Here is a 17,453-nt window from a genome sequence, read left to right on the forward strand (position 1 = left end):
TGCCGGCCAGGGTCAAACCACTACAGGTCCATTCTTGCGGCCCTTATTCAGAAGATCCTGTAAGCTGGAAAAAATGCAACACACACTGTCCCGAGTATTGCTTCAGCCACAGGATTTGCTCTAGTTACGTTTACCATTTGCTCTAGTTACATTTACCTGTTTATTGACAGCTGGCAAAGCACTGATGTTTCAGTGGAGCTGACTTTAATGTATCCAAGAGAGGTAATGAATTGATGTTGGTAACAAAGAATGACCTGAACCTGCAGTTAAGACTAAGTACTACTTTGAATTTTCATACGCTACTGCAATTTCTGGCTCTAATGGGAAATAATGCTGGAACTTCAAAAGTAACATTACAAAAGTTTAATAGAGTTTTGGACCTCCTAGCACAAAGAAGTCAAGGAATTTTCATTAAAAAATCTATTTTCTTATGAGACTTCAGGCCCAGCTGTGCACATCATAGAAGTTAAGTAAATACATGATATTGTCACATCATACTTTGGAGTAAACCCTGATCTCAATTTTAGAAAGGAGCTTTTTGTATTTAAAATTACCTTTGGATAATTTATTTTTACTTCTTGTCATTTCAGTGGTTAAATAAGGTTTCTATATTGTCTAAATGACTCACACTTTTTGAAATACTCAAAAAAGCCCCAGAAGTCCTTCTGAAACAAAACATGAGAAAAATGGATCCTGCTTTCTTACCACAGTGAGCAAAGTCTCCTTTTTAATTCAGAGTTGGCTTCTACTTGATCATCCATGTATATTGTCAGAGATAATGTAATAGGTCAGGTTGTCAAAAAAGTAGTACATTCATGTTAATGCTTAAACTCCAGCCACTGAATTGCATGACAAGTTCATCTGCTGTGATTCAAAATGTACAGAGAAGTACCAATAGAGGAAGAAAAGTTTATGGACAAATCAGCAACTCTCAGCACACTCAGAGATGTCCCCTAAAGGGTTCAAAGAGCTTCCTGCAATGCACATCTTATAAGCCATTGTCTGTGCCAGAAAGCCAGCAGACGACAGTGATGTACACACACACGCATGGTCGTTAAACGTGAGTAAGTCTGCCTCTACTCAGGTAAGCATTTAGGCCCATACTTAACATGCCCCAGGACACTGTAATATATCAATATCTGCAATTATTACTTAACTCAATAGCAATATAATTAACTTATATATGTTCATGCACACAGAAAAATGTAAAGATGAAAACCCACCATATTCTGGGACCTGGCCTGTTCCACGTTTCAACAACAGTCGCACTCTCCTGCCACCAGACTTGATTAGCTCTATTGCTCTGGCATGTGTCATGTCCCTTGTGCTTTCTCCATTGATTTCAATTATTTGATCTCCTACCTGTCAGGTAAGAAGAATATTGAGTCAGACAGAATTGCAGTAAAATGAGCGTTTCAGAAAGAGACATATTCAACGGATCACAGGTTACCTGAATGACAGACAGACACATCAAGGTAAATTTGTTCCTGTCTGTCTGAGGGATATTACTAGTGGATTAAATAACCTCCAAAGTTGATTGTGAATGTGCTCGTCTTCTGCTGAAATCAGTGTAATGCATATGTAACTTGCCTCATGTCTTTTACGCGTAAGGGTTATTATTTTTTTTCCAGTTGGTTGATATGTTGGAATCATTGGAAATGTTATCAGTGCTACACCTTGGCTTGCAGTGTTGTATGGGCCTGAGACCTTCACTGCATTTAACTTACTGTTTTCACAGAGAAAAGAGAGGTTCAAAGCACAAAGATCCATTGGTGGAATATGCAAATCTTTGTAGCAAAGTTTCGCACTGAGTTAAGAATTGTTCTGAAGCAAACTATTAAATAAAGAAAGCTTAGTGCCATGGCACAGGATGCACAAACTTGCTGGTGTTCTTACAAGAGTATACTTTGAACTGTTTATCCACAGAACGTTTTTGCTAAGAGTAAGCGCAGCCCCCGGCTGAGCTGTCTAGTTAGAGCAGCCAACTCCAGGCCTCTGATGACAGGTTTCTGCTACTCAGCTCCTGTCCGGCTTTCCAGTCTGAGTTAGCTTCGTCATTGTTTTTCCACCTCTGTTTCTACAGCTGTAAAATGAGGCACTGATGTCTGCGTCTCCCATCCACTCCAATCTCCTCCCAGCTTTGCCTCTCACTGGGATGTTTTGGTTTAGCTCTTCTCTCCATGAGAAGAGCTGGCTTCCAATGTTGGAAACCTTCTCCATGACTAGAGGAGCCTCCCAGCCCCATTGGAGGGGAATCCCTGCTGAAGGCCAGAAGGAGGTCTGATCTCCTGGAGCTGGTAGAGGTGTGGGTCCAGGTGTGGGCAGCCAAAAGGGATGTGTGAGAGTCTCAGTTGAGTGGCTTCAACAAACTCATTTATTAGTGCCAGAGGAGCACATCTGCCTTGATCTGCACCTACGGCTTCCTCACGTGCATATCCACGGCACTAAAATAACAAAGCTGCACATGTCCTAGAGAGGGCTTTAAGGAGACTATAGAGATTTAAAGATGATGGACATTTCCTTTTCTTCTTACAAGCCTGTCTTGACAAAACCAGTTCCTTGCTGGCCTTGGCCATTGAAATATTTTCTGCTTTGTACGTTTTCTCTGCTGCTGTTGTATTTCTGTCAACTAGAATTGTAATCCTTCAGAGACTTTCTGTCCTTCTTGAGTTTGAAATACAGTATTTACCAGATCCATGTGTGTAATATGAAATGTCAGCAAGACTCCTAGCAACAAAGAAAACTGGAAAGGATGTCAAGAAGTCATCTAGGCCCTACTTTTCTTCAGAGACAGAAAGAATGCTACCAAAAGCACTATGGCAGTGTTTCTCAATGGGAATTCACGCTTTGTCAATAGGAATTGCAGCCTGTTTTGAGAACTCTCCCAGGATTCTGTATGCAATCTATGCCACTACTTTACTTAACTAAAAAGCCATTGATCCAAATAAAACCTCTCAGCCTTGTCCAAAAGGCGTTACTTTTGCAGTGCAAATTCCTTCCTTAACAAATTTTCGTTGTTAGGAAGAATGCATTTGGTTGTACCGTGCAGCATATTTTCAGACATTACTGATGACCTCCAGGCAACAGTGACACACAGTGCGGGTGCTCTCTGGAACCTGGAGATTTCTGCCCCAGGTTTGCCATGCAGGGCTTTTTGCATCACCCTGATTTTTGCAGTGGTTGGTTGGATGTAGTTGCTGCACACACTGAGAGTGAAAGTGGAAAATCTCTCTTACCAATTCTGTAACACAAGCAGAAGGTGGATTTTTGGCAATCCCACAAGGATACTAATACAGACAAAATTCGATGAGTTTGGAAAAACTTGTTTCTAAACGCCATGAAACAATTAAGCCCTGGCAGAAATAAGGAAACTCAGATTTTCTAAAGGCTTAAAGATAGCTCTTTTTTTGTGCCGTGTTGCCTAGAGAGACCATGTTTTGCAGAAAGTATTTAAAATGAGCTTGTTAGCATGTTTTGAGAGAAGAAGTGACAGATTAGATCAAATGAAGGAGGTGTTTTTTAACACTCCTTGATAAATAGCCTTTAAAATGAGTACTGATGAAATCTGTGCAGAGCATGTACAGTCCTTCATATAAAATCCTCTGCACTCTGGAGCAGACAGAAAGAGATTTTAATATCGTTTAATATGTAAAAAGGTTAAGTTAATGTCACATTTTTCCCTTGATGGTTGACTTTCTTCTTTTCTCATTGGTCAATATGTAGGAACTATCTTGTATTAATGTAACCTTTTCTGTATTTCAGTGGATTAAAATATTTTTTTTCTCTGTAGGCAGCATGTAGCTCATTTGATAGTTCCTTTTTTAAATAAAATCTTATGTGGATAAAGCTAGCATCTTGGTTATGTGACTGAAGGAGAGGAGAGTTTTCAAATATTAGGTGCTCTGATATTTACATCAGAAAGCGTGAGACCAGAGGTAAAATAAGTAGTTGCAGGAGCTGTGGGTTAATTGTGTTCCATGCATCTGTGTCATATGGCTGACTGATGTAAAATTGAATTATACTGCCTTTGCACCACGAGGCCAGATCTGATTAGATAAGAAGAGCAACAAGGAAGAGAAGTGCTGTCAATAGTCTTACACTGAGAAAATCTTCAATTAGATTTTACACTCATATCTGGGGGATTCGTACAAACGAGAAAACCTTGACTGAGGAGAGGTTCCCCATGTGTCTAACAAGGTACAAATTCCTACTCTTATTTTGTTTTTTGCAGTTAAATATTTATAACTTCCCCTTTCTTCCTCTCGCTGATGTAGATCCTTGTACATCTGATATGGGAGGAAACCATGCTATATGCTTTCTCTCTGTCCAAGCATTCAAAAGTGCTTCCTCTCTTATCTTTCCTATTATGGAACAGATTTTTAGATATCATGGAACTATTTCTGTCTCTTTTTTAAAATCCAGTGGCTGTTTAAGAGAAACTTAGATATACCCACATATTGAAGATGCACCAAGGTGAAGTCAGAGGTACTGATACGCATAGAAATAGATCTGAAAATAACCCAGTGCCTGTTATATGGGATCGTCATTCTTCTCTTAACAAGATAAAAGGCGATTTCTGCAGTTTTTATACCACGCATGACATTTCTGTATATTTCTTTTCTGGATCCTTCCAAGTGTGTCCGCAGTCTCCAAACTGGAGATATTACTAAGGTGGGGGGCAGGCAGAACAGATCAAAATTATAACATTATTCCCGTGTGGGAGAAACACTTACTAACAATGTTCCCAGAATGAGATCTTTGCCTTTTTGTAAAACATCAGATTTGCGACTCATGGTTAGCTTGATTCCAAAATTATCCCCAGTGGTGTTGTCTAGACACTTATACCCCATTTTACATTGTGCATCTCATTTCTCTGCCCTTAACCAAGCACAGTGCACCTCAGCGAATTCTATCAGATTGTCTGTTTTAGTAAGAAATTTTCAGTTTGAAATCTAAGCCAGTTCCTCAATATCCTTTTAAACCCTCTATGAACAGTAACATCTTTGCATCAGCAAATTTTATTTCATTATTTATCAAATTATTAATGAAATTATTGAATCTAGCTGTTTTCAGCTTAGACCCTTCAGAATTATGCTTGTAATTTCACATTTGTAATTACTACCCAGGACCAAATCATTCATGGTAGCCTTTAAGAGGGGTTATTTTTAGTAACCATGGTACAGTCTCGAGTCTTTTTCCCCGTCTTTTTTCTATGAATTCCATACAAAGTGGTGTTGAAAGTTCAAAAGAAGGTGCATTGTACATTCTCCTTCCCTTTTTTCCCCCAAAGAAATAAATACAAAAATCAGAAACAAGAAATGAGAATTAGACTGGTGTGATAATTAGACTGGTATGTTGGTGGACTTTTTCAACTTCTTGATAACTTGTCACAAATTATTTCTGTAAATGAAAGTTAAAGAAACTTTTCTCTATTATTTGACTTTAAAAATAAGAAATATGTTTTCCTTTCTTTAGTCTGCTGCTAACTTCCTTGTCCTCCATGAAATCTTGAACATAATTACTGCTAGTCTAGAAACTCCTTACTCTTAGTCATTGAGCATACAAGAACAACAGCACATTCAACTGACTTGGCCTAAGTATAATTCAAGCAGTTATCTCCTCATTCTGATTTTGACTAATTCCTCTTTGTTGCAGTTGCTTAAGTTTATATTCCTTCTAAACACCTCGATGAAGACTAATACAAAGAAAGTGCAGAATATTCCAGCCTTCTCCACCTTCTCAGGAAGCAATGGACCTATTTTTTCCTGTTCTTCCTATCTCTTTTAATATATTTATGTTCCCCCATATACTTTCCTTGCAGACTGCTTGGGTATCATTCTGACATATTTAATCTTCCCTCTGCATCTAGCAGGACACCATTGACCTCACAGGTGTTGCAGAATCAAGGTCCGAATGTCTAAATCTTTTATTGGGTATGACCCTGTGGCATTAGCTGTTTTCATGAAAAGTGATACATTTGAATCATAGAATCATAGACTGGCCTAGGCTGGAAGGGACCTTAGAGATCATTTAATCCAATCCCCCTGTCATGGGCAGGGACGCCTCTCAACTAGATCAGGCAACACATGGGGACCGAACGGGGATCAAAACCACGACCTTGGTGTTATCAGCACCACACTCTAACCGACTGAGCTAACCGGCCCCCAATATCAGACCATCATTTTTAAAAGGCATTTTGGCAAGCTGCCTTCTGTGGAGATATAAAGCTTTTCAGATGAAACATCAGAATATTTTAAAAGATAATCTTCAACACAGCAGCATAATCATTTTGCAAGGCATTTAAGTTCTCTGTCATTTTGGAATTAATGACTTTTTTGGTCAAGAAATTAACAGAAATAGTGGTTCCTCAAATCTGGAGAATTAGCCATCCCTAAAATAACAACTTCAGGTCCTGGGCCATTCAGGTACAGTTTTTTGCATGACAGCCTGAGAGGCTGCATATGTCTTAATCACCAAGATTTAAGTCCACAAATAGCTGGGAAAATGTCTGAGAGCACAGCCCTTGAAATCCAGTATTTTAATCTCACAAAGCCACAGATTGCCTTGAGCTCTTTGGAACGAACTTCGAAGGTGTCATTAGAGGGGATCCATGTGAGAAGCTGTGATGACTACATTGCAAGATGCCACGGCAGCTGTGTGGCTGCCAGCCACGCAAAACCAACTGGTGGACCCCTTCCTACTCCCAACAGCCTGGCCCTGCATTGCTGCACATCCCCCGAACTGGCATCAGCTCTGATTTGTTACCTTCCTGGCCGTCTTCAGCAAAGACCACAAAAAGAGAGTGATTGACCTCTGCACCCTTCAGAAGTTCCCACCAGATTAAGGTTAAAGCGCGTTGGCAAGCCAGCCTGGGAAGCTGCTGCCTGGGCTGTCTTAATTCTGAAGAAACGTGCTCTTTGCAGCTACGAGTCTGGCAATTTTATACATACTGTTTTTAAATTGTGTTTCTTTCTTCCTACAGAACATGGCCTTGGCTGAATTTCCATGCTGTTTGGGGTAAATGCCCCAAACTCAGTGATTCTCCTCCTGACCAACGGCATTTGATAAAGAGAATGAGCCTCTATTATATTCTTTACAATGTGGAAGAACATAGTAAACACTGAACGCTTCCCATCTCTTAATGTTTTTAAATTTGAGTATTAATGATTGAAATGTATTTATGAAAGTAGCTTGAATGTATAGGAAATACCTCTTAAAAAATTTGTCACAGTTTAATTTAATTCAGATGCTCCAGCCATGCGTAAGAACAAGTGAGCTATAAAATTGGGCAGCATGTTTTCTGGCAATAATGAGAAGATAATACTCCTAAGGAATGTTTAAGTGACATCACTATTGATAGGTTAATTAGAAGGAAAATTGTAAAGCTTCTTCAAATCATTAGAATAAAGTGCCTCTAGTAAATGTGAGTTTATCTGTGGAGTTTTTGTTCTGGCCATATTTTACAGTGCTTATTACCTATCTCATTGAAAAAAGCTGACCATAGATACAAACCAAATTTAAGAAGCAGGCTAAATCAGAAAGAAATACATACAGCTTTAATGTAGTAAAGAAGTTTTTCCTTGCCTAAAAGTACTTTGAAACTAATGACAATAGCCTTGTGTACATTTGCTTCTGTCAGTGCACCAGGAACGGTCTCTAAGCAGGTGCATAGTTCCCAGTTGCATGCAATGAAATTAATTGCGTATGCACATTTTCATTCTATGTTAAATGAGGGAACCTAATGATAAAAGCAGCCTCAAATGATTTGTGCAGAGGGCATTTCTATCTGTCATTTTATTAATGCATTTTATAATTAAACCTCAGGAAAGAGACTAATTACACTTAATTCCTTTTATATGGGCATGCTATTTTTATCACTGAAACATTTTTTGCGTATTATTTGTTGCTGTTGTTACTGTTAATGAGTCCAAAAAGGCTGAGAGATTGTCTGTACTTGGAGACTGAATAGCAACTCCGGAATATCTATTCTGGTGAATTTCCAAGTACTGTCAAGCCCTAATATTGTTGCTTGGAGTTAGGCACAGGCTGGATATCTGCTCTGCAAATTCCCTCACAGCAGAGAATCTGTACTGCGTGGAAATCCCGGGTGTAATGTGTAGTCTGAGTAAAGTTTTGGGGTATTTCTAGGACTCCCTCCAGTGCATTTTAGGTATGTAAGCTTGGATGTCTCTGCAAGGCACATGGCATTTCTCTTTGGAGCAGTTACACTAACATGTCCCTCAACACCTTTGAAGCAACCACACATGAAGGTTTGAAGACATAAACTCCTTTTTTTCTTTTTTTTTGTGGCCAACCAGGTGTTTAAGCAGCTGTGGCTTCTTGCCCCCTTTGTTCCTGTGGTGAGCTGCTCTTACTGCCTGCCCAAAAGGGAGGGCAGGCTGTGGGGAACACAGGGGCCATAGGACAGGGACTGAGTTGGTGCTGAGCAAGAAATGGTTTTCACACCACTTCTCAGCCAGTGCTCTAGTATTTTTTTTCTTTTCACTTTTTTTTCCTTTTTCTGAGAGAGGGAGAAATATTAGAAGTGTTATTACAGAAAGAGGGTGTAGAAAGTAGAAAAAGAACACGATCAAGTGTCTGTGAAGAACAAGGTGTGCGGGAGAGAGAAATGGAGTTTGCAGTGGTGGGTGGCTAACAAGGCAGCAAAGTGGACTCTTGCTACTACAGTAGGCTTGCAAAACAATCTATATATATGTGAATTAAAGGCCTCAAAGATAAAAGGAAAATTCATTATTTGATTTATTTATTTATTAATAGAGCAAGGATGATTAGTGTAATGTAATATTAATAGCATGTACTTAGCCACTACAGTCACGGATGGGAAACAGAAGAGACTGGTAAAAAAGAAAAAGAAAATTTTCTGTTATCTTCTTGATGGTCTCATGCAGTTCCCATTAGGCAATAGCAAAGGAAATTCAAGATTTTACAAGCCAGAAGACTGGACATGGAGATTGCTTCATCCAAAGTTGCACCCAAAAATCAAAACAGAAAACAACAGGAACTCTGACAAGTTAAGTGCAAAACCACAAAAAGATTTTGAGGAGGAAAAATGCTAAAAAGTAAGAGCCAAGAATATTTTTTCAAACACACCAGAGGTTGCAGAGCCTGTCAGAAAACCAAGACCTCAAAAGATAGTTTGGGTGCAAGGTAGAAAAGACCGGAGCAAACAGATGAATTCTTTGCATCCATGTTCTTTAAAGAGGAGGGCAGCAAACTCCTGCAGAGGGTCTGCTCATCACAGGGTGGGTCTGAGGAACTGACTCCGCTGACAGGGTCAGAGGCAACGATTTTATAACAAAATGATGAAATAGATAGTAAGAAGCCACCAGAAGTAGATGTCTTTCATCCTCAGCTCCAAAGGAATTTGGATATGAAGCTGCTGAACTAGTAGCTATAGGATGTAATCTACTGCCTAAATCAGTAAATTGCTGAACAGCAGAGGAATGGAAAGTGGCAAGTGTGACACCAGTCTTTGAGAAGGGTCCTGGAAAGTAACCAAGCGAGTCTCATGTTCAATTGAGCAGACGGAAGGAAGCAATGAGGATGGTGAGGGTTAGTTGACACACGGATAATGATGATACAGTGGGGAAGGGTCAGTGTGGCTATTGCAGAGGGAAGCCATTCGTCACAGATCTATTGCAGGTCATTGGAGCTCTCAATGACTATATAGATAAATGTGTTCTGGTTAGTATACTGACATTTTCAGAAAGCTTTTAACAGCAAAGGCTTCAGGAAAGGCTCAGCTGTGGGATGAGAAAGAATAGGGTCTTCTAGGTAAGAGATTTAAATCTAGGGGAAAGATGCTTTAAATAAGTGGTCAATTTTCACAGTCAGATGACTTCACAATAGTGATTACACTGTTCAGTATATTTGTAAATGGCATAGTGAAGAAGATGAAGACTGGGGTGACAAGATTTGCAGGCAACACAATACCATGCAGGATTATCACATCTAAACTTCAAGTTAAAAGCTGTAAAAAGATAGCACAATTCCGTGTGTTAAAACAGCAGGTGACATTCAGTGGTGCTAAGTGCTAAGCACATTACATGTGGAAAATTATGTACACTGTCACTCTAAATTAACCATTACCCCTGAAGAGACAGATCTCATAGTCCATGTGGTTAGCTTGTGGAAAATATCAGCCCAGTCAAAAAGAAACCAGAATATTAAGCATTTGCGAAAGAATAGAGAATAAAGGAGAACCCATCATTATGTCATTAGGAGCACCAATATCTTGAAAACTGCAGGTTGTTCTGGTGCTTCAACCTCCAAAAGAATGTGATAAATTGAGAAATGGTTCAGAGTAGACCAATGAGGCTGGTCAAGGGTAAAGAACAGCTCCCTTATGGGGTAAGATGAAATAGACCAAGGGTTCAGTGGGAAAAAGGTGCATATCATACAGGTCAATAGAATAAAGAATGATACAGAGAAAGAAGAAGCAATCATAAGATTATTGTGTCACAGCTACAAACAACAAAAAAGTATGAGCAAATTGAAATAAACAGTTAAAATAGTCCTAAATACTAAATATGAAAATTCTAGCATAAAAATGTCTAAACTGCTGAATGCCGGGGGCTTTGATGTTATTATACTCGCTGAAGAATCATTTTGTACTTGTCCTATATTCCTTTCCTAAGCATCCTTTACTTGTTCTTGTTGGAGTGAGGATACCGGGCTGGGTAGGCTATAGGAGTGGGCTTAAAATCTCTATTTTTTTATCTTCATAGGTGATCCCTCCCAATTTCTACTTCACACAGTTTGGGAAAACAGAAGAGTGGCTGCGTCTCTCACTCCTATTGCTGGACAAGATATTTCAGTTATCAGAGTGACATCATTTGGTGTGTTCATTTTTCTCTAACACTCTTGATTCCTAATTTTTTAAGTTAGGACTAATTATTTTTTTAGACCTGAAAACCTTTAGAAATCTTCTATAAAATACAGATTTAAATACAGTGCCTTCCTGCCCACTAAGTATTTTAGTCTTAAAACTACATACTAAAAAATTTGTAGCAAAATTCTTAACTCATTCTTTTTCATAGCTGGCTTGAAGGATTTTGCTATTAGGCATAGAGTTATAAGGATGCTTTGAATGTATCAAATTTAGTATATTTTTTCAAGAATTATGTTAATTACAGGTGTGAGAGGAATATTGCTTCTCCTTACCTGTCTGCAAACAAATTCTAAAAACCACACACAGCATTTTGGACAAATGATGAATAACAGTTGATCTACAGTTAATTCACTCTTGATTTTTAAAGCTTTTATACTGTCAAATTAGATTCAAGATCTCCCAAGACCTCAGTTTGCATTCCTTTGTTGTGCAGACACAAGAATGTTAATCAGCTTTATGTCTACATGTCAATATATTCTTCCTTGAGTTCTGCCAATTATATTAACCCAGCATTGAGCTCCTCTTGCCACCGGCTGGCATACAGCTCATATGCTCGCGTACCCCAGCTGAATTCCCAGAGTTCAGATCAATCACACCTAGTCTTACCATGAGGGAGGGTGGACAGTGATGTATGTAGTGGGGAACTGGTGTGTGAATGAGTTTACCCCAAAGGGACATGCAATTCAGTGGGAAAGCATAGCTAACATCTTCCCGTACTGTTCTGATGGATCACAAATCACAGAATAAGTGGATGGGACTAAGAATATTTTTGTCTTTGTGCTCCATTGTAATGACATTGTTGACATTCACTGAAGACTTGCTATGAGGGTAAGATTTATATTACTGCATAAAGCAAGCCTGGTAAGATGCAGGTTTTAAGAGTAAGTGCTACTTATCTAGGAAAGACTGGCTACCTAACTTACATGAATTGCTCTGTAGGCATTTGTCTTTTAGCTGTGTGCACAAGACCTTAGTCAAACAGAGGCTGGTGGAGAACTGTGTGCTCCTGGAGTACACTCCTGTCCCTTCTGTGTGGGCATAACATCAATAATTTATATCTAAACATTAGTGACTTTTCAGTGGGGGTCCTGACACCCTTCTCAAGTCCTCACTCATGTCAAGCACTCAGCAGCTGACTCCCCACCGCTCCCAGTGCACCAACTGGAGAAGACCTTTTTGGTTCTTAGGACCCGCCACTGCTCCTTCCACCTTTATATTTGCTGGGACTAGAATACACTTGAAAGGGCCTTTCAAACAGCAATATCCACCTTTCTCCAATATTCTGAACATAGGACTTCACTGCCTTTCAAGACCTGGAGGTTCACATGTGCTACTCAGCAGTATATCTCAAAGTCTTCAGCTTTCTTTCTGATCCCAAAGGGCAAAATTTAAGCATTACACTGGTCAATTCTTGGTTTATTTTTGGATACAGTGATTGCCCTAAATGTTTGTAAGAAGGTCATGACTGATCAAGCCATTTTTGCTTTCTTCCCTTTTCCTTGCTGCAACTGTCTTGACTTGAAAAAGAAATGTCTGTATCTGTCATTTACTATCTCTACTGCGTGACAACTGCTTGCCTCCTATTTTTAATACTTTTTGCTCTAATTGCCATCAAGCTGAGCTGAACTACCTCTTGCTTATTGTACTTACTGACTGGACCCTCAGCTGTGTTCCACAACAGACTGTAGGAAATAATCCTCTAATGTGGGGCTACTCATGATGGAGCAAACCAAACAGACACTGTTCTTCATTTACAAGAAGTCTAGGAAGGGCTCTATAAGAGTAAGGAGTCAGTACAAATTGCAGGGTCTGCATGGCAACCTTCTCTTAAAGATTTCCACTCACTGCAGAGTATGAAATAATTCATTCTTCCTTTCGAGCTCTTATTGGATGATCTCTGAAAAGGAAAAAATCACTCCTGTTAATGATCAGTGCTTTTTCACATTTATCCCTTTCTTTTGACAATAGAACTACAAAAAACTGAGATAACCCTGCAAAGACTGTTCTGGAGGCACTGAAGAAATACAGCAGTAATGTGTGTGTGGAGAGTAGAATCACAAAAACTAGGAGAAGGTACCTATGTGTGAAGCTACAGGAAATAGTACAAAATCTGGCTATGGAATGGGAAACTCACAAAACAGTATACATGGCAGTCCAGCCATTTCTGCTTGGATTTTTTCTTTAAGATGCAAGACAACAGCTACTAAAAATAGTTTCAAAAGAATGATGATACTTTAGACATGATGATATGGACTTAAAAGAAGTGTCTGTGGAAGCTGTATTATGTTCAAGCCTCAGACAGAGAATGATCCCTACTTGGTGGAAACAGATGACTTTGATCTTCTAAAAACCTAGAAATCAAGATTTGCTAAAAACAGATACAGTGATAAAGTGACTAGATGATTATCAAGCTAAATGTGCACAAAAATAAGCAATCAAGAAAGCCAAAATGGAAGAAACCCATTACGAACACAACAGAGAAAGACTTCTCCTCTCTATGGCATAAAAGCCTTTACAAACACCATAGGGACATGATTAACTGGAGCTGTTCTAAACGTTGCCTACTTTTAAACTCTGTCTATTGATCCACTGAACCCAGAATAGCTCAAGTGATTTCTGGGTGTTTGACTTGAGATGTTCAGGAGTGTCCTGCTCTGGTGAGACAGGTTTAAATTTCCTTGTCAAACTCCTCTGTTACACAGTGTTTACAGAGTCCAAACAGATAGCTGCCTATATACTGCCTTCTCCTTTGAGAAGTTTGAAGAGTTAGTCCTGATCCTTATTAATTTCTTGTGGGAAACATAGCAATAGCCAACAATGACATGATGCCTACTGTTTAGAAGCCTGGCCTCTAGGCTTTTTCAAAGGGGACTTGAGATTATGTCTCCTATCACTCAAGAGAGGGCTTTAATAAAAGTTTACAAGTTTCATAGGTGCTCTGTTCCTCTTATTGCAAACATGACTGCACAAGCCATGCTGGCAGAAGGAAAAAACTAAAAGTTTCTTGGTCTTGTATTTAGGACACTTACAAGGAGGGAAATGTCAGTTTTGAATGCTGCCAAATGCTCATGCATGGGTTTTGACAGCAGTTTCATATGTAATGCTTGTGTCTCCCATGATCTGAAACTTTAGTTTCTTCCTTGCAAATAACCACAAGTAAGGTTGATGTGAACTTTGTTATCACAGGAAAGCATGAAATGCAGAAAGCTGTGAACCCATGCACAGCACAGCGTGAGTCTCACTGTGCTACTCAGCAAGGCAGAACAGACCAAGCAAGACCACACAGACTCCTATGCAACAACACAGAAGCTCATAAGTGACATTGTAGGAGCTGCCTGTCACTTGTGCCTCTTTTTATCTCCAGCTGCATACAGCTGAAACAGAGGGGCACAGACCATGGGAAAAGAAACAAACAGGGAAAATGATTGATGAGTTGAAGGAAGACTGCAACATATGAAAGATAAAGTTCTGCAGTGCCTGTGTTCTGCAAATATATTAGATAAATCTACAAAAGAATGAGAAAGTCTGTAGTATTAGGAGATATGTGGACGCTAGAGATAGGGCTAACTGGTGTATGTGGACTGAGAAAAATGAGTTGACAAGACAATGAAACTAGAAATGTCAGAGATGAGCAGTATGACTTTCCTGGAGGATGTGAAAAAAAGGATACAACTCACAAAGTGACAAAATGACACAGATGCACATTGTATGTAAGAAAGAACATTTTGCCCTCATTCTTCATGAATTTCCCATTCACTAACTCCATTTGTGCAAGATATTCTGTATCTTTACAGCTGTCAGCCACGGACTGTTTTTTGACGCTGGTTTCAGTAAACATGCTGGCTGCAGGAGATACCATTCAAGGCAGTAAGAGATCTGTTGATCATATCTCACACATCTAGCAAACACTACAACCATCCTTAACAATTCTCCTGAGAGCAGTCAGTACTTCCCCATCTCTAAGACAGGAAGGGAAAGATATCTGCAGGCAGAGCTCTGCCAACTATTGTCCTCAACGTGAGACAAGAGTAAAATAGGAGTTATCATGAGCCTTATCTAAATAGACCTGTAAAATTTTTGCCAGTGGTGTCTGAATCTTCAGAGGCTGTGGGAACTGTGCTCCACATTGGCTGTGTTACATCTCTGATCTCTGGTGACAGATTAAACTCAATACTACTACCACTGACAGTGCTTGTACAATATTCCTGCCCTACTCTGAGACTAGGCTTTGCAGACTTTTTATTCAACATTGGCATCATTAGTTTCAAATCTTTTCCTTGATGTCAGAATTACTTGAATTGGAGTCCTGATGTGCTCAGACTTCTTCCAGTCTGGGATAAGATATCAAAGGCACTAATAATTCTCCAAACTTTTCTCGTGATCCTTTCAGTACATCTTTGTCTTACAGAGCACAGACATGGTGCTATTTAGTCCTTCTTTGGCATGGTGTGGACAGAGTCTTATATTTCTGGTAATCCATCACCCTGAAGAAGAAAGGAGGGTGGAGATAAATTTTTAGGTTTGGATAGTCATGTACTCTTTTGTAGTCTTTTTCTTAGATCTACTGAAATTTTCCTTTGCTACTTTTAATTTGTAAGACATCTTGCTCTTTGTGAAAATTCACTTAGTTTAATGGAAGTATTTTGAGTCACATGCTTCAAGTGCTGTAAACTTTTGCTGTGGTAGGCTATTCAGGATTCACCATCATAGCTTGCTTTCTGCTCAGCTGATAGAATTAAGAGGGATCTCTATTTACTTCCAGTGAAGGAATGAGGTTCCCCCACTACAGATGCCTTCTGCGAGGAATGTCCATGCATATTATCCATGAATTGCAGTAAAATCCTGCCAAAGTTAATTGTGGTGTATGACCTGACATACAGTTTTATATGAAGTTACACAATTATGGCTGTGGCTCTCCAACACTGGTCGAGGATAGTTTACCAGCCATGAAGTCATATCATATCATAGCTGGCCTAAGGTGGAAGGGACCTTAGAGATCATGTTAATCCAGCCTCCCTGCTGCCAGGGACGCCATCTCTCGACTAGATCAGGTAACACATGGGGACCGAACGGGAATCGAACCCGCAACATTAGCGTTGTTAGCGCTACGCTCTACTGACTGAGCTACCCAGGTCAAAGGGTGCATGTGAAGAAACACTTCTTCCTGAAGAATATTGTGTCCTTTGATGGACAATTCTTTCCCATATCTAGTGACGAATCCAAGTTAAATAAGAATGTATGCCCAGGCTTTCTGCAGAGGCAGGGTCTATGAGCCCATATCAAAGTTTCAGTGCATTTAAAAGTGCCACAACTAAGAAGAGTGTAATAAAACTGTGAAAGTTTTATACCTGTTTTTAGGGGAATAATTTGTCAAATCTTGAGACATAATGCAGTGTCTATATAGACTGGCAGAAAGGGATCCTGGAGCAAAAAAGCAATATGCTGGTAAGACTGATGAACTCTATATGACATCAGCTCACTAATTTTCCACCTTTCTGGTTCCCAGAACAATTCCACAGAAAATTGAAGTAGAAAGTTCCACCAGTCCTGAAGGGCAATTAAAGACTATTTTAGATCTTGTAATCCTAAAATGGAGTATCCCTTAGCGGATTTGCTTCCAACAAAACCAAAAAGTGCATAGCATGCCATTCCCAGTGTGAAGGAAGACCAGAACTTTTGATTGGAAATGACGATGTGACAATAAACTTCATTAAACCTTTTCCCTCCTTCCATCAATCTTTTCAAATCCAGACGGTTCAGGCAGAGCCAGTGAAAGACCATCATTTCCAGTGCCTGCTCTATGAGTCTGTTCTCTCACCTGCTCCCAAGCTTCACTGGAGTTCATAAAAGCCTGAAGATCAAACTGAAACTTTCATAGGGATGCCCCAATTTTGTTGTTACTTTCTTCATCTTGTTTCACCATTGCCTTTTTGTTCAATTTCTCTTTTATTCCTATTATTGATATATTGTATTCCTTTCATACTTACCTTCCTCAGTAATGGATCTATTCAATATTCTTTTACAAGAGATAGTTCCATACTGTTGCTTTATTTAGATTCAATTTCCTATAATCTTAGTCTTTGCTTCTTCAAATTTATACTCCAAATCTGCAATGCATAACACTTCTACATGTATTCAGACCTCAGAATCTTTTGAATGTGTGCTGATAGACCTTCAGACTTTTCAGCATGTGGCCAAGTGAAACATAGCTGTTGGGCTCATCCTGTCACTACGGTTTTACAGTGCCGACTAAAAGAGTACGACACACAGACTTTGATTTGTCTGTCTGGAACATCAGTAAAAATTGCATTGCTTCAATTATCCAAATTTATAAAGCCACTAGTATGGATATAGCTCTATTGCTTTAAAGTGCTTTATATTATTTTATTTATTTCTGCAAAGCAGGGAGATTTATACCAATATGTGCTGGTTAAAGTGACAACAAAATGTTACTTATGGAATATGTTTACTTATGACATCTAAATGCTTTACAGGTAATGCATTTTGTTTTATGATCAAATCTTTTTTTAAGAGCTTACTT

At 39.3% G+C, this 17,453-nt stretch overlaps 1 protein-coding gene across 1 annotated transcript in view; it reads right to left on the minus strand.

The window, feature by feature from the left end:
• Positions 1-1,223: 1,223 nt before the first annotated feature.
• Positions 1,224-17,453, minus strand: part of LOC104279744 (membrane-associated guanylate kinase, WW and PDZ domain-containing protein 2-like) — a gene marked incomplete at both ends in the record, with an annotated part of 44,453 nt that continues 28,223 nt past the window's right edge. Inside the window, one exon of the mRNA XM_009877126.1 lies at positions 1,224-1,362. Within this exon, the coding sequence (XP_009875428.1) occupies positions 1,224-1,362 (139 nt within the window). The remainder of the gene's footprint in view (positions 1,363-17,453) is intronic.

Source organism: Apaloderma vittatum, unplaced genomic scaffold (assembly GCF_000703405.1).
Source record: "Apaloderma vittatum isolate BGI_N311 unplaced genomic scaffold, ASM70340v1 scaffold739, whole genome shotgun sequence".
Lineage (NCBI taxonomy): Eukaryota > Metazoa > Chordata > Aves > Trogoniformes > Trogonidae > Apaloderma > Apaloderma vittatum.